Below are 24,043 nucleotides of genomic sequence, written 5' to 3' on the forward strand. Positions count from 1 at the left end.
GTCCACATACCACAGCTGATATACCTCAGCAAAGCGCTTTATTTTAAGCTATTTAATCCATGCCTAGCCTAAACAACATGGGGAAATGGGTTGGTTCATTCATTGTAACATATCGTACATCAACCTGCCGAATAGCCATATAAACATGGGGAAGTTCGTCTGTCAAAAGTGACAGAATGGGAAAAATTCTTATCCACCCTGAACTGCAACATTCCGCCAAAGGACGGAATGATGGATGCTGGCTAGATTATTGCAGTATAGACTAGTTATATTTACCTCCATGAAATGTCATGGAGGTTATATTTTACCCCGCGTTTGTGTGTCTGTGTGTTTGTGTGTGTGTATTTACCTCCATGAAATGTCATGGAGGTTATATTTTACCCCGCGTTTGTGTGTCTGTGTGTTTGTGTGTGTGTGTGTGTGTGTGTAAACAAGATAACTCAAGAACGGCTGGGTGGATTGGTTTCATACTTGGTGTGTTGGTACTGTGTGACGAAAGCTGGAAATAATTAGATTTTGGGCCCCCTAGCGACTCCCCTTGGTACTGCAGCGCAACTTCCGGTTTTGCTATCTCGGTGTTCTGAACATGCTATGGTCACGATTTTTAAGTGTTAGATAGCTCTTGTGCTCAGGAAGAAATGACATAAGTTTGGGCCCCCTAGCGTCTAGTTTGGGGATAGCAGGGGCATTTTTGTCAAAAACTTCTGACGAGGATAACTCAAGAAGGGAACAACAGATTTTCATGATTTTTGGTATGTAGGTACCTTAGACAATGTTGTACAAGATAAGATACTAATTATGCAAATCAGGAATACATTTGCATAATTAATGAGAATATTCTATCATAGCAGTTTTTTCAATGTATCTCTTGTCACTGACGTGATCTGGTCGTGACATTTGGGTGGTAGATAGCTTTTAGCGTCATGAAAATGTGGGGCAAGTTTCAGTCCCCTGACATTTAATTGTGGAACTGCAGGGGCGTTTTTGTCAAGACACTCCAAAGCGGATAACTGCAGAAAGGAACGGCGGATTGCCTGCATTTTAGGCATGCAGGTAGCTTAGGTAAAGATGTTCATAATGATATGCATGTTATGCAAATGAGGACTTAATTTGCATAATTAATGAGGAAATTGTATAGTTCCATTGTTTTCAATAAAAATACACGTAACACATGTTAATTATGATAGGTGGAATATAAGCATATACCAAATATGGTAATGAGGAACTTATTTGCATAATTTATGTAAAAATTCAAAACCGCTTTATGATCAATAATGGGAATTTTATAATTGTGAGATGCGTACGTTAGTCAATGATGAACAACACCATGCATGAATTATGTTAATGTGTTGGTCAATTGCCTGAAATTTACGAAAGCTCTAAATTTTCATGGAGGTATGAGGTCGCCGAACTCTAGTTTGCATGTAAATTTTTCAAACTGCACGTAAAATTTTTGCCAATTTGCAATTTTGCACATCAAGCCATACCTTGTCTAGTTCTTCAGCCTTGATCTTCAAAAGGTCAGCAAAGGTTACAGCATGTTCCTGTATGACAAGTAAAATGGTTCACATCAAGGTAAAAAATTAAGTTGAGCATTGAAACTTAAGGCTGGATTTTTCATTTCAATTCTTTTCTGTAAATATTTTTCTACATAAGATTCCCTGTTGAATTTTTTTTCTGAGTCATAATTGCATAGCTCTACGTTTATAAGTGTATCGGGATATGGGTTTCGGGCGAACTACATTTGCTCTAATCCCCGACGCTTGAAGTTGACGACAGGGACGGACCAACAACCGACATTTGCAGGTGTTTCACTTCAACTGGTATTTGTTAATTAGTGAGGCAGGGTTCACGGCTATTCTGCTCCATTGTTGTAAAGTAGTAGACGGTTATTTATTCATCGTGCCTGACGGTTAATTACGCGCAATTTAAAGTTAACCCCGGAGACGGACCAACACCCGACATTTGCAGGTGTTTCACCGAGCTTTCAACTGGTATGTGTTGATTAAACAAGAAGGGTTCATGGTTATTCAACTCCATTGTTGTGAAGTAGAGGGTAAACTATACATCATGTCTGCCGATTATTTGCTCCACAATTTAACGTCTCAGGCAGGTTAAGACATGTGACACCTGCTGTTTGGCCAGTCGAGCAGTTATATGTCCGTACCTTTTGCTGTAACTATCTGTTTAAAAAAAATGGCCAATAGTGAGTATTTCTGTACAATAATCAAAACAGGACCGTACCATGATGCGGCTTTAGCGAGGTGCCCTTTGTTAACCGCATCTACTTATGTCTATATTTGATAATTAGATCAATATCTGTAACGTTCAATATCTATAGGTCTTAATAAAAGTAGTTAGTACTGTATACTACTGTGTATAGTACTGTGTACTGTACCTTATACTGTAAGTTCCTGCTTTTTAAATGTAACGTTAGGTTTTGATATTTGACGGATCTAAAAACTTCACGTTTTCGCGGGGTCACCTGAGCTTGGCACCGGACGGGTATTTGTTGATTAAGAAAGCAGGATTCTACTCCATTGTTTGTAAAAGTAGTAGGCGTTTATTTATTCATCGTGCCTGACGGTAAATTTAAAGTTAATGGCTATTGGTATAGAACACGTCGAATCTGTCCATTTACAATCCTCACTTAGAGTCACATTTCCGCCGATCCACGTTTTGCATAGGCTGAAAACTCAGTTCGTCCAGAACCGTGCACGTTTTGACAACACAGGAACAGACGGACTTCGTAAAAGTTCAGCAATTTTGCCGTAGCATGCTGCAGTTTGGCTGAAAGTCGCTATTGTCACCCATGTATCAACAGTCAATGTACACGGTCATGTTCTATCCTACGCTTCAAAATTTGTTACATGGGCAACATTTATCTGAAAAAAAAAGCAATCGTTCCGACAACAATTACCATTATTGATTTGCATTTGTTTGATACTTTGTTTTCTTCACTGACATGAAAACGTGGATTTATACACAAGAGCGATTTGTGCATGGATTCAAAGTTACTCAGTTTAATTCCGGGCGAAGAGTACTTGAGTAACATAAATGTCTGCTAACACAGGCTCCGCTGAGTCGGACGTCAGCGGAGCGTACTCCAAGTCGACTCCAAAAACGCGTGTGCAAACCCAACAATTGAACCGTTCAGAAGAATTGAACTTTGTGGATTTACATTCATACCGACCCCTGCGATAGTACATATGAAACCCCGTGGGCTTCGTAACGTCTACATGTTGCCAAGTTTGTCCGGGGAAAGCTGTCTAACCAGTTACTGCACATGCACGTGCACCACTCAGAGGTGCGGCGACCGCATGCACGAGACCCGTTCAGCTCTCCCTCCACTACGACAAGAGTACCACAGACTCAGCCGTCAGCATTGTACCACGGGCGCACCTGTCAATTAACAAGCGCCAGCAGTAAGTACTGATGTCTACCCTGTCAAGTTGAAATCTACAAAATAGGACCTTAACTTTCAGAAAGTCACCGAAGTCGCCGTAGGAAAACCTAATTGTTGCATCAAAACTTTGCATGTCTCTCGACATATATCGAGCAATGCTGTTGATTGACATGTTGATATGACGAGTTTATGTCCCAGCTTCGCAATGGAACTTCAGTTGGTTCGAGATTAACTGGTGTAGTAATATACTTAGCGTGTTTCCTGAAGCCGTATCTGTCATGAAAGAGGGCGTGTACACTTTGGGTCTGCCACGTTGCTTTCCTGTCCGACCTAGTAGTACTTTTGTGTACACTTCATTGCACTTGGTGTCTGGTAGCTTGACAAACTGGGTCCCAGCCATTGTACAGTACAGATATCCCCATTGTCTGGCTGGAAGAATGTGGCAATACAAACGGTTAAGTTCCACTCCAAAGCACCACAAAAGGGGGCGTGTACACTTTGGGTCTGCAAAGTTTGAGCTTTTTTGTCCCTACCTAACTTTTCTGTACCCTCTTCATTGCACATGGTGTCTAGCTTGGCAAACTGGGTCCCAACCATCGTACACGATTTTATAACATATCGCAAAATGTCAATAATCACCTTTCTTCCAATATACCTCTGCAAAGTTGCCTTCAGTTGTTCTGCAATGTTTTTTTCACCCACTGTGGATCAGGCAGCCCACCACTTCTAGCATTGCACAGGCTAATAGAAGCGTGAAATCACAAACTGTAAGGTACAACTCGTTCAATAGTGAGTAGTGTTACCCGCATTTTATGATTTTGTGCCAGCGACAATGTCTGGCTTGAAGAATGTGGCAACACAAACGATTAATGAGGGTCTGCATCCCCTTTTCCGTTAAGCGTTACGAGCAATTTTAACTTCATCGTTAACCGTTGCCGATCTGCTCTTAAGCTTATTCAACGTCGGTATATTATTCGTGAAGCGTTCTTGGTCGTTAAGTGTTATTTGTTATCCCGAATTCACCGTTAAGCGTTACCAAGAAATTCTTCGTAACCCGTTATACCCACGAAGTCAAACGCTGGATAGAGCCCCTGAAAATGGAGGAAATTGCCTTTCAAAGGGTCCGGATTTCAAAATGTCTCTGAACCTCCTGGTTTTGGGCGCTGAACATAGTGAAAATTTATTGCGAAAGCGTTGCCCTCAAAAACCTTTTCACTCATACAGATTTTAGTGTCAAAGTTAACTTAGTTTTAGGCAAAATGTGCTCCTCGACGCTCACGACGACAGTGTGAAAATATATTGGGGGCGTAGGTCGCCGCCGATAAAATCTTTTTTGTTTACGTAATAGAGTGACATTTGATTTAGCCCTAAAAACGCAGGAAGGGTCCAGATTTTAAGATTTCCCCGGACCTAACTTGCAAAGAGTCGTGCCTTCCGTGGTCGAAATGGTCAAAATATGTCGTGCGGGGTCGGTCTTGCTCTCAGTAACTTGAGCTAGAATTATGTGTGATTTTGATGGAAATGTAATCATTAAGCTTAGCCTGTCAGAAAAAGTTTGCCGAAATGCAGGAAATGGCATTTCAGAGTATCAAGATTTCAAAATTTTCCCGGGGAGCATACCTCCGAACCCACTAGGATTGTTGCGTCACTGGCGCGATGCGTCGCGCCTTCGGCCCTCAATGTGCTGAAATTTTGTCAGTAATACTTCGCTCTTACACCCCCACCACCAAGAAATTTGCTACCGCAAAGAGTTGTTCTGTGGCGGGAATCAGGGAGACAAATTCATAGAGGCAGCGGACATTGTCCCTGACGTCGTTCCTCCGGCTTCTAGGCACCGTTTCCTTCTCACATTGTCATTAGTCAGCTATTCTCACCCGTTGAGGTACCCTAGCCTAGAGTTGCACGAATATGAATGCGTGTCAATTTACCGTTAAGCGTTACCGGGCCTCCTGAATTTACCGTTGAGCGTTACTGCGCCTCCTGCATGTACCGTTAAGCGTTACCAATACCCCCATGCAGACCCTTGTTCATTTCCACAAAAGCACCAAAAAATACTGCAGAAGCATGCGGCCATGTTCGCATCATATTACAAATACCCTGTCGTTCTTAATGTCGTGGATTTTCTTTGGAGAGTTGGCGGTTGTCATTAGTGTCCTCATTGACATGATGGGTGCCTTGAATATGTGGTACACTGACGTATAGCCTATAGGTCAATATGAATATCACATCATAACTCTTTCATAAGCTCCGTTGATGTTGCTTGACATGTTAATATCATGAGTTTATGTCCCGGCGTCGCAGTTGGTTCGAGATTAACTGATGTGGTAATATATTTCAGCTTGTCTGTCATGAAAGGGAGCGTGTACACTTTGGGTCTACCACGTTGGAGCTTTTTGTCCCCACAAAACTTTTGTGTACCAACTTCACTGCACTTGTTGTTTGTTAGCTTGGCAAACTGGGTCTCTGACACTGTACAGATATCTCAATTTCACGATTCACATTTCGCAAAATGACAATGATCAATGCTCTTCGAATATACCTGTGCAAAGTTGATTTGAGTTGTTCTGCAATTTTTCTACAAATTTTTCACCCACTGTGGATCAGGCAGCCCATCCCTTTAGCACTGCACATGTTAGTAGAAGCGTGAAATCGCAAACTGTAAGGCACAACTCATTCAATACATGTGGTGAGTAGTGACACCTGCATTTTATGATTGTGTACCAGGGACAATGTCTGGAAGAATGTGGCAACACAAACGGTTAATTTCCGCTCCAAAGCACCATGAAAGGGGCGTGTACACTTTAGTTCTGACTGACACATTGGAACTTTTTGTCCCTACCTAACTTTTGTGTATCCGCTTCATTGCATAAAATCACAAGCTGTAAGGTACAGCTCGTTCAATAGTGACACCCGCATTTTATGATTTTTGTCAAAGACAATGTCTGACTGGAAGAATGTGACAACACAAACGGTTAAGTTCCGCTCCAAAGCACCATGAAAGGGGCGTGTACACTTTAGGTCTGACTGACACATTGGAACTTTTTGTCCCTACCTAACTTTTGTGTATCCGCTTCATTGCATAAAATCACAAGCTGTAAGGTACAGCTCGTTCAATAGTGACACCCGCATTTTATGATTTTTGTCAAAGACAATGTCTGACTGGAAGAATGTGACAACACAAACGGTTAAGTTCCACTCCAAAGCACCATGAAAGGGGCGTGTACACTTTTGGTCTGCTACGTTGAAGGTTTTTGTCTTCACCTAACTTAGTGTGCCCACTTCATTGCACTTGGTGTCTGGTAGCTTGGCAAACTGGGTCCGAGCCAGATATCCCCATTTCGCCAAATGTCAACCAATTATCAACGCTCTTTGGTATCCCTGCGCAAAGTGTCTTGTGTTGTTTTGTAGTGTTGGTTTTGTCCCCACACAATATGGATTAGACAGCACATTCTCTTAAGCATTACACAGGTTAATAGAAGCACAAACTGTATGGTACAGCTCGTTCAATAGTGACACCCGCATTTTATGATGTTGTGTCAGGGGCAATGTCCTGGGAGAACGTTGTAACACAAACGGTTAATCTCCACTCCAAAGCACCACAAAATACAGCAGAAATACAACAGTGAGTAAGTTATGGCATACGACCATCACATCAGAACATAAATGTCCTGTCGTTCTTAATGTCGAGGATTTTATTTGGAGAGTTGGCGGTTGTCAGAAGTGTCCTCGTTGACACGGTGGGCACATTTAAGATGTGGTACCCTGGGCGCATTCTCTAAATGGTAGCACGAATATCACATCTTGACTTTTTCACAATTTTCGCTGCTGTTGCCTGGCATGTGGATATCACGAGTTTATGTCCCGGCGACGCAATGGAACTTCAGTTGGTTCGACATTAACTGGTGTAGTAATATATTTCAGCGTATTGCCTGAAGCCATGTCTGCCATGAAAGGGGGCGTGTACAGTTCGGGTCTGCCGCGTTGGAGCTTTTTGTCTCCACCTAACTTTTGTCTCCACTTGGTGTCTAGTAGCTTGACAATTGGCTCTAGACTATTGTATAGATATCACCATTTAACGATTCACATTCCTTGTAGGTCACAGGACGGAAGAGAAGAAGCCGACAGGCAGGCAGGCATCAGTGGCGAGATGGAGGCAGATAAAGGTATGGATCTCTGAAATGAGTGGTTCAGTTCTAATAGAATGCGTGTTAATCTTCTTCTTATTTATCTATTTATTCATTGCACACTAATTTCAAGGAAACAAACGTATGTACAACGTGTGAGAAGGTACAAAAATGTCTGTAGCTAGTTTTTACGACAAATATATGTTAGACATAGGGCTGGGTATCAGTACAGCGTACCGGTACAAAACCCGTTTTTCTTATTGGACTGGTCCAGAAAAACCGGACCTGAAAAAATTAGGTGGACCGGATGTTGGACTGATTAGAAAATTGATAGATTATTTCATCAGGCATTTACACGTTTTGGCGCTTGCAGGTGGAAGAAAATAACAAAAGAGTGAAGTAGAGTAGAGTTTATAGTAATTTCTACCAAGTTTTACAGCCAATCGTACAGGTGCAGTTAGCGTTGTAGGATTTTAAAAAGCCAGAAAAAATACTCCACCAAAAAATGGTTCAAAAATACTTCACCAAACAGTTTTTTTTTGTAGTGAAATGGACCATTAGTATGAGTCATACTGAATCAGGTCCAGGTTCAGGTCCGGACCTGGACCTGATCCTCTGGACCTGAACCGGACCTGGACCTGAATTTTCTGTACCGGTACCCAGCCCTAGTTAGACATGTTAATAGGATGGGTAAAAAAATCTGACTATCCGGTTGTTGGTCCAGAAACTGACCTTCACAGGTATGTAGGCGTAACTTCATCCCAGTACTCGTATTCAATAACTCTATGCCGTCATGGAACATTGTATTGCCACTTTACAGATGTGACAAGCGAGGTCGTCTACCGGCAAATAGTACCTATGTCGGCAGAAGCTTTCTGGAATGCCACTTTCAAGGACAACAATGCGATGATGGCAAACATGGACATCTTTGAAGACATACGGATTACGAACGGTAAAGGTGCTAATTCATGTGAGATAAAGCTCGTTCTATGAGAAACTTAATACATGGGCTTAAAATTCATTATCTAATTGAAGATAATTTCAGCACATGTACAATGGCTCAAGCAGTAGTGACATGTCCCTTTTCTATCAATGTCTAGAATCGCCAATTCAAGAGAAATATGGCAAAACAGTCATCTTATTATGATCATGAAATGTGACATGTTGCAGTCCATGGGTGTACATCTAAATGGGACTGCTCCGGTGACCATCGCAAGTAAGCATGGACGACACATTTATTGCAATTGACCAACATTTCAGTGTCGCCTGGTGGACTTGGCGAGGATGTAGGAACCTCTGTCTCGTACTACCTCGATCTGGGAGGAGAAGAGAAAACCAAGATGGCGAAGGTTATAACTGGGAAGGACGATAGCCAGAGGACGTTTACGCTTGAGCACGTACCAAACTTTGTCGTCAAAAACTTCCAGGCAGTCAATAAGGTTATACCTTCTATTCTCTCTTTAGCATTGGCATTGTCGATTAAGGCTGTAAATGACCTCTAGGAAGACCTCAACCGTAAGACTTACGTGATTTTTCAAACAAAGCAGGAAGAATTGTGCATGAACGTTATATTCAATTTGATCTCTTGTGTCTCTTGTGTAATTTAAGAGTACGTACATTGAAAATGTGGCAACCGCCTGACTAATTGTTTTAATAACCTATTCACCATGTAGATCATTGAATTGGACCAAGACCAAGCATTATGGGAGCTCAAGATAACACTATCCTTCTTCAACGAGGAGATCAAGGAGAGGATGGTACCCCTCATGAGCGGAAGAGCGGTGCCTGTCATAATGGACGAAATCATGGATGTCGCAGCAAGAAAGAACGGAGGACAACATCAGATGGAGTTCGACATCAACTGCGGAACTGAAACGTTTTGGAAGATTCTGAGTAACATCCATGACGTCTCCTGGCTCCCAAATACCACCTGTGAGTCCACATTTATTGCCTGAACGACAAATCATTTTGTTGGGCTATCCTGCTTGCTCTTAATGCCAGTCGAGTTGTGAGCGGACTGGGAGTTCGTGAAAAGAAACTTCTTTCAAAATGCAATTGCATAGGCAACTAAAAGAGAATTCATAATTGTGCATACGAGTCATATAGAAGTAAGCATTTTAAGCAATATAGATGTGATATGCAAGTAAAGCTTGATGTAAAGATTTCTGGAGTTACTATTAATATTGCTTGGCGAAGGTATGGGGTCATCGAATTCTTGTTAATTAGAATGTTTTACAAATAATTGAAAATGACAACTCATATCACAGACCATTCTTGGAGGTCCGTGTTATTGATACTTAGAAATGACCTCTTGTCACTAATCATGTAGAGTATTTCTTCCCTTTGACAAATCTTCTTGGTCTTAGAGAGTCATTCAAATGTACACCATCTTGTCTTTAGTGGTAAAAGTGGACGAAAAAAGCCGGAAGAGGACGATAGAAGTGCAGGGTAACAAGCAAGGTGAGGAAGAGCTGGTGTTAGTGGACCATGGAGATAACACCTTCATCTCGGCCATCCAAGATGCCAACGTGACTGGAGTACAGTACTTAAGGACAAAGGTTTGTGCGTCCACATCCAATGGTGGTGGTGATGAGGTCAACATTATATGTAATTGTTATTTGAAGCATTTCCCTTGCAGCTTTTATAGTAATTAAGACTTCCCGAATGTTTCAGATTGTGCTTGAAGCCGTCAACCCTTACGTTACCCGTCTGAAGTACCAAAGCACCTTCCTACCGGAAACAGGCCAAGGGTCAGTCGAACGTCTCATGGATGTCAGAGCTACGTTCCTGAAGGGGAACTACTGCATTCATGAACCACAAGCAATCACCAGGGCTCCTACGTTTGACGAAGTCTGGAACAGGTGATTTCATGTGTACAAATGACGGTCTGCCGGGATTTTCTGCGTCCCTTTTTGACACTAACACTTAAGGTCTATGTTAAAAAACACTAACCACGTCATGCCTCCATGTTTCTGCCCGACAGACGAGGAAAGCACACGGTGACAGTCCGCGGGATAGTGCCGGAGCCTGTGGGGGAGGTCTGGGAGGCGTTCAGTCCTTTTGGTCCGGTGGGTACACGCAACGGTTTTCTATTCTGATTTCGAAATTCAAGTTTCATCAGGTATATACCGTGATAATGTTAAGAGTGACTGACAGTAATATCATCTCATCGACTGTGATTATAAACCATGTTGTGTCTGGAGGCCCTACAAATCCGTACAAAGATGTCGTGATAGCATTGTTTGGGACCTGTACTTGCAAAACAAGTAGCTGCAAATAAGTAACAGGAAAAAGGCGTATTGTATAACGTCAACATGTGAACCGTAGGAAAATGTACGACAGTATCAACTACGTTGTCTTAAAAATGGATTTCTTACCTCTATTGGACGTTAACTATCAGGAGAGCTTGCAGTTCTGGCCACAGATCAAATCCCTGGTTCTGGAGGAGCCTGGTAAGGACGAGGTGGGGTGTGTCCGGACGGTTCGCTACGACAACACCTCCAGGAAGGAACGGCTAGAGGAGCGGGATGACATCAAACACGTCATGGTCAGATGTGCTTTTGTTTCATTGTCGTTTGTTTACTTCAATGCTGGATTTCAGCATAACTTTGTTGGGAAAATTCATCTGAAGTACGCCACTTCATGTATCATTTATCTATTCCTACATGATAGGTCTACTCCTTGTTACCGGGCACAATGCATCCAAACATCTTCAAGACATACAGCGAGGTTACTTTGGTGACCATGGAAGAAGGTAAGACATTGCACACTTGTAGGTTTGATTGCAGCATTTAATGAAAAGTCACACATGATTAATGAAAATAAAGCACTTTGGTGTTTTGTACTTGTTTGACGGAGGCAGTAGTGGTGAGGGGGTACAGCCAGAGGGTCAAACAAACTGACTTGTGTAAGAGGGAACTGCAACATCATAAGTCTCTATTGAGAGGCGAGTCATATATTGTGGGATGGGTTAAGATTGATGTATTATGCACAATAGTTTAGGACAAAACAAGTTGACACATGGTAAACAGCTTAACAGTTGGTTATGAGCTGTGACAAATGGCATGTGACATATGGGGAAATGGCTATAATTGGTGGATCATGTACAAGAATCTAAGATAGAATATTACTCAGCACAGTTTCATATGTCCAGTCTACCAATGTCAGCATTAAGTGGGCATTGTACTTACTCGGGTTTCTCCTTCAGTTCTGAGCTCTGACGGGCACTATGCAACTGAAGTGAAGTTTGAGTGCTTCCTGGATGGCAAGCCCAGGTATCCCCTCAGCATAAAAAGGAGTCTCGTCTCGGAAACAGCCTTTAACAGGGCGTCATCAAGAACCTGAAGGGCCACATGGAGTTAGAGGTTGGAAAGCTGAAGGTGACTCTACAGAGGGCATTCAATCTGAAGGATGTTGGCACAGAAGGTATTACATAGCATAGTTTCTGTTGCTTTAACATTGAGAAAGTTGAGAAAAAAATCACGTTTTTATGATCGAAAATTTGTCGACTAACTTTAGATGCATCAGTACAAAATGTATCTATCAGCCATCTGATGCATTTTGGCAGCAATCGTTACAATAAAAACTAATGTGCACAAATGCTGTGTTTCATTTGTGCTTTGGATATAGCTTAAACTCTTTAAGACCACCATAGGACAACCTCATACTTACTTGATGTTTATGGCTCTTTCAGATGATCCCTGTCCTGACCCATATGTTGTCATACTGGTCAACGATGCAGCAAAACCTGAAGTGTCCAACGTGTGCACCGATATGCAGACACCCATCTGGAATCAACAGTTTGTCTTCCCTCTCCACCACACCAGCCAGACCTTGTACTTCACCATCATGTAAACACACTTTCTTACATGCAAGTTACTCTGCCTTGCTATGAAACCTAAACTTTCCACAAAAGATGATTGTGTAAGGTACAGAATTATGTAGTTAATCTCTTAGTTTGTTATTGAAATGACCATAATTATCATTAGGGACAAGAACTACGATGGGACTCCAGATACAGTGATGGGGACTGCAGAAGTGGACATATCTACCCTGCAGTCAGGAGAGGAGACACAGCTGGACCTACCTGTAGATGAAGGGGGGACACTGAAGGTCACCATGCTGTTGGCCATGTATAACCAGCCACTGTCGCCACAAGGACAAGTCATGAATTTCAAGAAGATGTGGAACAACCTGTTGGGGGAGCTGCAAGCCATTGCTGCTGAGCTGGGGCAAGTTCTGCAAAACTTTGCTCATGGTGGTGAGTAGCCAAATGCAAATTTAATTTCTCTCAGTACATTCTTATCTTATGCTATGTTTTTGTATCAACTCCACTTCGTGTACATTTTCAGTTTTTCTTTTCTTCCGTGGAACTGCAAATGTCAGTACCCTCTGATCTTATGCTGTTTTCTATTAAGTCCGGGCCACTTTGTGAATGTTTCAAGTTTTTTCCTTTCTTCCATGGAACAGCAAATGTAATGACATTCTAGGAAAAAATGTTGACCTGCACCCCTGGACTTTCTTCTTTAACAAAGGCAACACATACAAGATGGTCACCCACAGGAATCTGAAGTCAAATCCTGGCCTCAACCTCAAAAGCCTGCCTGGCTTTGCAGAGGGCCTTCCAGTTGGGCAGTTCCCTCACGCAGACAAGGTCGCAAGAGCTGTTGGACGACTTATGACGTTTGTTTCACAGCAGGTGATTTGAGTTTGATTAGAAATATTCCCCTGTCAGACGCTTAAGTTTAGGTGCTCATGAAATGTGCTGATACAGGTAATGAATAATAATGTATCAGCACACATAATGGCTCACATCAAAACTATTAAAATGTAGTTGTTTCATTGGCATATCTGTGCTCTATGTACGAATATACTGTTGACATTACAACTTACAAATAGTATTGGTATTATATAGCACCAGAACATCACATAGGAATAGCCTTTCTCTTTATGACATCTTTCCCACTTCTCAGAAAGCGTGATTACGTTTGTTAAAAAACTTGTTTTTTCCCATTAGGCTGGGATCGTACTTCGCTGGAAGGCTGAGCTCCAGGAAGGTAACCAGTGGGGCCTGTACGAGTCGTTCTTTGGAAACATCCTGCCGACTCCCACAAAGATCATTGCAAGTTGGAAGGATGACACAGAGTTTATCCGGCAGTATATACAAGGTTAGTTAATTGTGTATAATGCTCCATAGCAGCCTTTCATGGGTTTAATAGTGCCTCCAATGCAATTGTTAGAGATAGCTTGCCTGTCATTGTACCACAATAATGCATTGGATATACAAGTCATGTGATTACAGTGCTATCCAGCAGCACATTATCATTGATTATGTGAAATTTCTTGGGCCTTTGCTGATAGCTGCAATGAAAAAATATATCACTTACTTAAAGTGGCCTTTACTTCCTACATGTCATGTTTGCATATGAAGAGATTGTAATGTTAAATGTCCTCCTTACTTATATATGCCCCCTTCCCTGTTACAGGACTGAACCCAGTGATGCTGAGAGTGTGCCAGTCAGTTCAGGAGATTCCCTTTGCTATGCTGTCACTGAAGGGGCAGGGCAAGACCGTCATAGAACTGATCAGTGAGAGACGACTCTTCATTGTGGACTACAACATGCTGAGAAGTAAGCTGCCACTTTTCAGTTATACAACAAATACAATGTATACATTGAAGTTGATAGACTATGACTTTGTGACAGGCTAACGTTTCAAGAAACGAAATACTGTGCTGTCTTCAAGTGCTTCATCTGTGCACCAGAATAAAGTTTCTTTACATGCTGCCTCTGAACATTTGAACTGGCTGTCACTGTGTTTGATCAAATGAATCCATGTTTCTGATTAGGCCATGTTGATTTGATTATATGGATGACATCCGCGCTCGCACCAATTTTCGGCCGTTTCCAAAAAAAAAAAAAAGTTTTCGACCACACAATACATTGTGCAAAGCAGCTGTGAAATGAGCAGAAATATTCTGTAGATTGAAAAAAAAGTATCAGAAAACAGATAACTTATGCCATAGAATGCCAAAATAAGTCAAAGAATAAGATGTGAAAGGACAAAGAAAAAATCTATTGTTGGTAGGGGAGGTACCAGTACAGAAAATTCAGGTCCAGAGGATCATTTCCAGATCCAGACCTGAACCTGATTGTCTGTGGAAACTTGGTGGAAGGTAATTGGTCAATTTTTCTACAAAGGAATCTGTTTGGTGGATTATTGGACTCCCACTGGCATTTTAAAATCCCAACTCCATGTAATAAAGGCTAACTGTCTCTGTACCTTTGACTGTAGAAACTCGGTACAATTGACTATAAACTCAAATTGACTTCGCTCTTGTTGTCTTCTTGGCCCCCGGTAAGATCCCAAATGCCTGTCGACATAGTGTGTCCATTTTGTAATTGGCGAAACCTGTTCCTCTGATTTTTTTTTCAATTCTGTTTTTTTCGGATTGGTCCTAGATGAAAAAAATGTTTTGCACCCGTATGATGTACTGGTCCCTACACCTCACTGTTGGTATACCATATGTGTGTTTAGTCCTATGATCAAACTTCCTGGCCACTTTGATTTCATACTGAAGACAACTTTTTTGGGGGGCCAAACTTTTTTTTTATTCGCTCGCTCGCATCAGTTTTGGAGTTCCCAGAGGATGTCATCCATATAATCAAATCAACATGGCCTTAATTACTTTGATTAATCTTATTTGCAGAGATCCCCCTACAAAAAGGGAAATACTTCTATGCGCCCACCGTCCTGATGTACAGGGAGATACTCGAGGATGGGAAGTCTCGCCTCAGCATCATGGGAATCCAGCTGGATACCAGGAAAGGTAGGAAGGACGATATACAGTTACTGTAGTTACAACATAATACTACACAGAAGTGATGCACTTTTCCCTCAAATATATTGATATACTTCTAATGTGACTGTCTTGTTCGTATTTCAAAACATACGTGTTCTTTTAGCGAGAAACCAGGTATACACCCCAGAATATGGAAAGTCACACCCCAACAAGTACCTGTTTGCCAAGATGCACGTGACCTGTGCCGACGCCCAGTACCACAACTTCCTGTCCCACCTACTGCTGACCCATCTCGCCATGGAGCCGATCGTGGTCGCTGCCAACCACTGCCTGAGTGCCGACCACCCCATCCTCTGCCTGCTCAAGCCACACTTCAAGGACACCATCGCCATCAACTTCCTGGCCCGTCACACCCTGATATCACGCATACTTCCCGTGACTGATCCCGAGTTCTCCGTGGGAACGGGTGGGGGGCTCATGATGTGTGTGCTGAGATGGAAACAATACAACTTCATGAAGGAAAGGTAAACAGAAGGGCAATGTTTTTCTGTGTCTCGTTTCTCCCACAGAACAGGTATTAATTTAATATGACTATTGTAGGGATGTATTCCTGGACTTTCCAGACAGTATATTGCATTATTATAGTTTTTCTAAACTGAATACCATGATACTTTGCTGAATATGACACTGTAACCTGTGTTACTTGGAATTCATTCATTTGTTGGGTTTATTTATCAAATATAACGTTATGTATGTAAAAATCTTACCAGTTTTCCCGAGCAACTGAAGAAGCGCGGGTTTGATGAAGATCGCTCGGACGGCCTGGAGGATTACTACTACAGGGACGATGGGATGGAGCTGTGGAACATTCTGAAGAAGTACGTCACCTCTGCAGTGGAGGAGTCCTACAAGACTGATCAGGAGGTTGACGGTGACAAGGGTATGGAAGTCTACTCATGTACACTTATATATGAAAGCAAACAACATGTATCTCTAAGTAACACTTTTGTTTAATATCTCTATGCAGCAGATCAAGGTCAACTTATCATATTGCTGCATGTTAATTTGTTGAGTAAAGCAACTAAATGAGCATATTCAACAAGGTGGAAATGCTCTAGTTTTCTTTACCCCCTGAAATAACACGTCAAAACATCAAAATCAATTTGTATGACAACCACTTTTTTGTTCATCAGAGCTTCAGGCGTTTTCAAAGATGACATGCATGGATGGACAGGTGCATGGCTTCCCTTACTACATTGACTCAAAGGGTTTGCTTCAAGTAAGTATGTCAAAATGTTACAGTATTGTAGCTTCGTCATATCATATTCCATCTTTTTGTTGTGTAATCAATAAAAGACGTTGCATTGTCAGAAGTACATGTATAGTATGATATGATCATTCTATGATACATTGTACTAATGTGCCTCTTAAACCAATGTTGAGTTTTGAACTGATGAGGGCAGGGATAAGTCAACACAAATGGATAAAAAAATTTACCTTGGCTGTGAATAGTTATACTTAGGCAGTCTTCACCTTTAGTTTCCATGTTCTATATTCCCTTATTTTCTTTAGTAGTAGACATTGTAAAGAGAAGAATTGTTACAAATTGTGCTCTCTCCCTCATACCTCAGGAAGTACTCACCAACATCATCTTCAACATGAGTGCACAGCATGCTGCTGTCAACTTTCCCCAGTGGGACTATGGTGGATATCTCCCCAACAGGTGCTAAACTTTCATTCCTGTCGTTAATACACTATTAAATCACTGCAGTAGCAACTCTTTTGTGATTATGTGGAGCAAAGCTTTTGTTGATGGAGCCGTGATGTTTTGATAAGAACCAAGATTTTTTTTCAAACACTAATTTCAGGCATTTTTAACAATTAACTTCATGAAAAGATTGTAAGTCAAACCTTTCACCAAAAAAGTTCCTTCGTAGTCAACAAGCTCGAAACAGAGATTCCCAACTTACTTAAACTGGGATACATTCAGTCCTGGTAAGTTTGACCACTACAATATAGAGGTGATGCTTCTTTGATTCTCGCTTATCCGATCTGGTCTGCCAACATTACAGTTTTCGGAAAATACAAAAAAAGGAATGTTTGCGATACATGTACAGTATTTGGTTATGTGGCCAAGGAAATGTGTGTAGAATAGCTAGGTTTTGGGTAGATGAGTAAGCTCAGTTTTGATATTCACTGCTTAAAAAATTAGAACACATCCCTAATACAACATACTGGGTTGTGTTTTCATGTACTGTCATGCTCCAGGCCTGAAATGCTGAAGAAGCCCATGCCAGACACCAAGGGAGACATGACAGAAAAAGACCTGGTTGACGCTCTGCCTGGACCATCCCTACAACTCTGCAAATCCTGCTGAAGTATGCCTTGACCATGCCGTCACTGACCACTCTTACAAAGGTAATCAACTTGTGTATCAATGTTTAAAATTTGTATAATTGTGCTCCTTTTTTCCCATATGCCAGATTCAACCAACAGTTTCATCAGGTTGGTAAATCATTGAATTACCTTAGGAATGTGACAGGCAGATTCAAGTTTGCAACTTTCAAACAGAAATGGATTTTGATACATTTGTATATTTGATTTGCACTTTAGCTGACATCAGAACAAACTGGTCACAAGTTTGGGAAGGCCCATGCAGAGCTGCAGGATGACCTCAAGAAGCAGTCTGAGAACATCAAGGAGCGCAACAAACGCCTGGCAGAAGAGGACAAGTTCACCTACTCGTACCTGGATCCTGAGAATGTTCCTATGAGTATTGACATCTAGTTTGATATCTAGATGCTATCAGACAAGTCATACCGTACATGCTGGATTGATACAACCTGTGGCTGTTAGTTATGAGAGGAGTCAAAAAGTAATCATTATGTCACTGGCTGTATAACAAGGTAATTTTTTTCATTGACTGACTTGAAATTTGGCACAAATGTAAAGAAACATATCATTGACTTCAAAAGAGTGACTGCTCATCTTGAAATCAACTCAGTCTCCCATAAAAATCTGAATGACCAATTGAGATATTTCAGTCTCAAGAAGATATACCATGTACATTGTATGTGCCTTAAGTTTACATCTGTGACAAGTTCATCTCCTTTTATGAAAAATGAGCATCACTTTTTGACACCCCCTTATATCTAGGGATTGGACAATTAATCATGGGCAATCACTCAATCCAGAATTAAACTGCAAATAAAATGAATTATGATTGAACAATTATTTCATGGAACATAAGCTAGAAAAATTAAACTCAGTAATGACATATTTGTGACAAAAATTAGGACTTTTTGGTGGTTTTGTTGACGGAGAACCTTTTAACTTTCCTCAATCTTTGGACCACAATTGATTGACAGTCTCTAGACAGTACAGCATATTGTATCACCTGGTGCCACAGTACTTTTCCTAAATAGAGTGGATAGTTTCATGACAATCTTTTATAACCGATGGTGACAAGATGTTTTAAAGAAGATAGAATAATGGTCAGCAGAGTGAAGAAGGTGGGAAAGGGTGGTGATGTGTGGCTTGGATCAAAATATGATCACTTTTAATATGCACCATACAAGCATTTATTTAGTAAAAATGGATATTATGGGATAATGTGTTGGAATATAAGCAAAATAACCAAGCAAGTTTATGAGTTGAGTGAAATCACCTGGTGTCAAACATTCAAATCTGGTTTGAATAAAATGGTAAAAAATGTCAACTGTTTTCTGTCTTGATTACAAGAACACCCACCTGCCTAAATTGACACATTCAATATCTAAAGGATAATATACACATCACAAAAAATTTTAAGAGTTTGCTACTTTTGGGGAGCTTTCATCAACATGACCATCAGTAATTGAAAGTTTGAACTGTATTGTAGCCTATGCTACAATGACCAACAAAACACTGAAATTCTTATACAATAAAAACAAAGATCATTGCAGCACAATATTCCTTTATTGGAAAAGATACACATCTTGCACAAATAAGACCATTGTTGGCTGTTATGGCTCTTTTTCTCTAATGAGTTTATTCTTTACTCTTCTTGTAATAAACAATCCATATTGTCTGCCAAGACACAAAGGAGACAACGTCAAATAAGATGAAAGCGAAGAATCATCGCAGCTCATTAACAGAGGTCAACCCACTTGTAAGGGAAATCTAAATGTGCCCACTCACAGTCACATAAATGAGCATTACTATATTTGGCAATATCTCACGTACCTGTACACGGTGTACATGTACATGTAACCCTTTTATGCTGTCACAGTTATGCCATTGTGTTTCTTTTCCTTCTTACTTGTACCTTGCTAAATATGTCTGGTGACATTGTATAGAATTAGATAAATAAAACTACTCTGATTAAACACTCTGACAGATGATCTGTTTCAAGTTCCTTAGTTCCAAAATAAAACAACCAGTTGATGAATAACTAAACTCTACAAATAACATTGACTACAACATTCAAAATACGCATGAGACAGTATACCAAGAAACACAATCAAAAATCACACCCGATAGTCGTACAAAACTGTTCAACACAGACAAGTACACATAACAGCTAGGTAAACAACAGTGCAGCCTTGGGACTTGCTCTGCAATGTCTGCCATCATCTCTTAGTGTAACCATGGTTACTTATCATACTACTTCCCCTGCCTTCCCAACATCTGATGTCTTCTGGGCCTGGGAGGAAACAGATATCATTAGAGGTTGGGCTGAACAGCATCTTGGCACGCCTAGATATAGCATATACATCACAATATGACCAGGAGACCAAGGGACTAAGGTAAAGTTAGGTAAGTATGATCTATATATGATGTCAAAATGTATACAAGGTACTGGACTACAATGATGCATGGTGGTGGCAAGATGGCAACATCACAACCTATGACTAACTGACACCATTCCAACCACCTTTTTTCATGAATTCTGGCTTCAAATGTCCCTGATATATCAATGTGTTGCAGGTTTACAGATATCTTCCTAAAATTATCAACTCAGTGAAAATGTTTGTGTTGTAACTTCAAAATGCTTGAAAACATTACTAGGATTAGCAATACATTAATCATACGTCATAATTGTACTTACATAGATGGGAACTATCAATTTCAGTCTTGAGCAATTTTTATATTTCAGCCATACCATAGGTATGGTGATTATATTTCAGCCATACCATAGGTATGGTGAAATATATTGTATTCGTAATGTTTCTTTCTTTCTTTCTTTCTTTCTCCTGTCAAATCTTCAGAACACGGTATCTCCCTTGTTCCTCAACCGAATGACTTGAAATTTGGCACAAGGGTAGAGTGGGCCAATACCCTCAGACGTTTTTTTCATTTTTTCCATATCTGTCTCTTAAATGATTTTATTAAGGTTTTTTGGTCATCTTAAGACCAAAACTGTATATTTGGGCCCCCTGTACCCTGGTATTATAACCGAATGAGCTGAAATTTGGTACAGATGTGCCTTGATAAGTCCCCCATATAGATTCAATATCAGTTTTGGTGTACAGTATAACAAAATACTTATTTTTGCGATTTTTTGGTCATTTTTTTTACCAAAAAAGGACACTTTTGGCTCCTGTACCTTGGTTTTAGAACCGGATGACCTGAAATTTAGTATAGGAGTGCCCTAGACATATGCACACATGGATTCAATAACACTTGAGGCATATGGTACAATAAAATGCTCATTTTTGCGATTATTTGGCCATTTTATGACCAAAAAGTACACTTTTGGCTCTTGTGCTCTGGTTTTAAAACCAAATGACCTAAATTTTGGTAAAGGGGTGCACTAGATATTTATTCAAATGACACATGTATAATTTTTATCATAGACTACGTCAAAATGATATATTTGGGGATTTTTTTGTCATTTTCCAATAGCCAGAGGGGTCAATGACCTTAAGGTCGTTGACCCCCAGCTGCAGATTGCACCTACTGGCATATATGTCTATTTAATCTAATTAGATAGGTAACCAATCACTTAGCCTGAATCTATATCCTAAAGAGGGGGGTGGCAGCCAATCAGCGAGCCCGGTGTTATCTGGAAGAGTCCATTCTTACACGGAGGGGTTCATTTTTTTTTAAATTCATCATTGGACTGGTGAAGTCTTTCAGTGGATGCATTTTTGGACAGGTCTATTTTGCAATTTTACAGAATGTGTGCTGGAAGAGTCTATTCTCGCACGGAGGGGGGATTTTTCAAAATTCATATTTTGGACTTTGGTGACTTCTAGTTTGTCAAAGTCTTTCAGTAGGGTTATTTTTGGACTGGTCTAATTTGCAATTTTACATGGGTGTTCTGGAAGAGTCCATTCTTGCATAGAGGGGGCTTTTTTTAAAAATCCATTTTTTGGACTTCAGTGATTATGTCAAAGTCCTATTTTAGCGGATGTATTTTTGGACTGCTCTACTTTACATGGAAGAGTCCATTTTTTGCACACGGAAGGGGGATTTTTTCAAATTCAGTTTTGAACGGGTGATGATTCAAAATTCAATTTTAGTGGAACTGGTCTATTATACCTTTTTATGCACTGGGACCTTTTTTGCTAAATTCAATTTTGGATTTGGTTTCTTATTCAAAAGGCCAAGGTTTCAGTGGGAGTATTTCTTGACTGGTCTATTGTGCAAATTCACATAGGGTGCACTGGAGTCCATTCTTGAACTCATTTTTGGGTTAAACCGTCATTAGTAAAAGTGATTTTTCAAATGGGTGATTTTGAAATAGCCTATTGTTGCATGGGGAGGGAGATGGCTGAAATATGCTGTATTTGCTCTCAAGCAAATGTCGGCCTTTCTAGTTAGCTTTATGAAGTTATTGCAATAGACAAGAATGATATACTCACAGCACAAGTTCCACGTTGTCAATAGCCCACTGGTCATGCCCCTTCCCATCATGCTCTGGCTGCCACCAACGGAAAACCGTGGCACGCGTTCTGGCAGGCTGTGGTATGTTGTACGAGACTCGCTGTGGCCGCATGAACTCTGCCGGGTCATGTGACTTAATGAGGTACCAGTCTATACCGTTGTTAGTGCTGTATTGGAGAACTACTGCCTTGTTTGGTGCTTGGGCAGAGTTGAGGTTGATGTTACATGTAGAGGTCTGGGCTCGACTGCCAATTTGTAGTACAAACATGATCTTGCTGTGAACATGATAAAGAGTTTGTTACCATGATTAAAGCCTTTGTGTTAAAATTATTCTGAATGATGTCCTATGGCCATGCTTTTGCACACTATTAGTCAATGGATAAATAATTTGCCACAGGAGTTGGGTGGAGAAATGTAAATGTAACCATCACTGTAGGCTCACTCCTCTATTTTTGCCACTCTACTATTCAAAATCCCTATGGAAAGGCTGGTGGAGGCCTGGTCTTAACAGGTTTGGTAATGAAATGAGGAAAGTTCAGATAAAGTAGAGCTTATTTGCAAGTTAAGACAAACGACTTAATACCTGGACTTTGTTGTGTCCAGTTCCACCGATCGTACCTCCCTGACCCCACAGCCATCGAAGTACAAAGACTTTCCCTGTCCGAATGGGCGAAGAGAACCACAGCCCAGCCCGATGGCTCCACCACGGACATGAGACCACTTGGTTATCGATGTCCCAGTCTCAAAACCTTCCTTCAAATAGTTAGACACTTTGTTTGCAGTTGGTTCACATCTCTCACCTGACATGATAGGCAAGAACAGGGACAATTAGTTACATAAATTGTTCATCTTATTCAAGTTATTGTCACTACAATAAAGAGCAAAAAATAAAACATGTGAAATTTGTCATTGATGGTCATATCAGACAATGCCAGTTGTAACTGATGCTGAATCAGATGAAGCCCTACCTTGGTACCCATCGTCACAAGCACACCTGCCCCCCTCCCCACAGTGCCCATGGCCGCCACACAGGTTCTCATCACAAGCCTCGCCCACGTAGACATCATCAATGGCCCACTGTGGGGCCAGCTGGAGGTTAGAGGTCAACTGAGCCCAGCGGAATTGAGTCATACTGAAAAGGATGTAATCAGAATCATTTCACAAAAACATAAATGCACCTGTACATGTGAAAGAAAAGGCTGCCTTCCAAAAGTATTGGTATGAAAACATGTATGTATTCTTCAGCAAAGAACTGTTCTATTTCTTTGGGACAAAAGCAGCTATACAGTGTGACTGACCTTGATATGACCTTGTCAGGAAGGCGGATGGTGACTCGTGTCCATGCCCCAAAGTCATCGGCAGAAAACTTGCTCTGTCCGTGGTAGTGATAGGGGATGCAGTCGATGGAGTTGTCATTGGCTGGGAGACACTCGCTGAGGACCGGCTCCCAGTGTCTGTACTGGGGATCTGTGGAGAACTCCAGCAGCACAGGGAGGCTGGAGGCACAGCTGTCTTCATCACTCATCCCACAGCCAACAACAATCTAGCAGGTTCAAGGAAAATGTCAACATCATCACCACTCCTACGTTAATGAAGGTTAGACATCCAGGTAAGCAATATTCAAATACAATTCAATCTCTACAACTGGATAAAAAACGGATATTGACTTCCGGACGTTTCGAGTGACATCCATCACTCTTCTTCAGCAAAAGCAGAATGAACTAGTCAGAACAATTCAATACCAGTACAGCTAACTAGAAAAACTGGTTTAACCACTAAATCGTTAGGATCATATGCAAAAGGTTACACAAATGTAAATCATGTTAGACAGAAGTTGGTCCA

At 41.0% G+C, this 24,043-nt stretch overlaps 2 protein-coding genes across 2 annotated transcripts in view; one reads left to right on the forward strand and one right to left on the reverse strand.

The window, feature by feature from the left end:
* Positions 1–11,838: 11,838 nt before the first annotated feature.
* LOC118416628 (polyunsaturated fatty acid 5-lipoxygenase-like) lies at positions 11,839–19,049 on the forward strand. The gene is made up of 13 exons (XM_035821785.1): positions 11,839–11,955; positions 12,224–12,380; positions 12,519–12,790; positions 13,065–13,228; positions 13,547–13,697; positions 14,016–14,159; positions 15,239–15,358; positions 15,495–15,855; positions 16,102–16,271; positions 16,525–16,610; positions 16,963–17,054; positions 17,600–17,749; positions 17,945–19,049. The coding sequence occupies exons 1-12, from the start codon at positions 11,883–11,885 to the stop codon at positions 17,706–17,708; spliced, it is 1,899 nt and encodes a 632-aa protein (XP_035677678.1). The 5' UTR covers positions 11,839–11,882; the 3' UTR covers positions 17,709–17,749; positions 17,945–19,049.
* A 220-nt stretch (positions 19,050–19,269) lies between these two features.
* Positions 19,270–24,043, reverse strand: part of LOC118415713 (reelin-like) — a 46,322-nt gene continuing 41,548 nt past the window's right edge. The window contains exons 60-64 of the mRNA XM_035820465.1: positions 23,500–23,744; positions 23,170–23,333; positions 22,785–23,001; positions 22,180–22,476; positions 19,270–20,015 (exon numbers count right to left, since the gene is read on the reverse strand). Coding sequence (XP_035676358.1) covers positions 19,976–20,015; positions 22,180–22,476; positions 22,785–23,001; positions 23,170–23,333; positions 23,500–23,744 — 963 coding nt within the window. The 3' untranslated portion in view covers positions 19,270–19,975. The remainder of the gene's footprint in view (positions 20,016–22,179; positions 22,477–22,784; positions 23,002–23,169; positions 23,334–23,499; positions 23,745–24,043) is intronic.

The sequence above is a fragment of the Branchiostoma floridae genome, chromosome 5 (genome assembly GCF_000003815.2).
Source record: "Branchiostoma floridae strain S238N-H82 chromosome 5, Bfl_VNyyK, whole genome shotgun sequence".
In the NCBI taxonomy this organism is placed as follows: Eukaryota; Metazoa; Chordata; class Leptocardii; order Amphioxiformes; family Branchiostomatidae; genus Branchiostoma; species Branchiostoma floridae.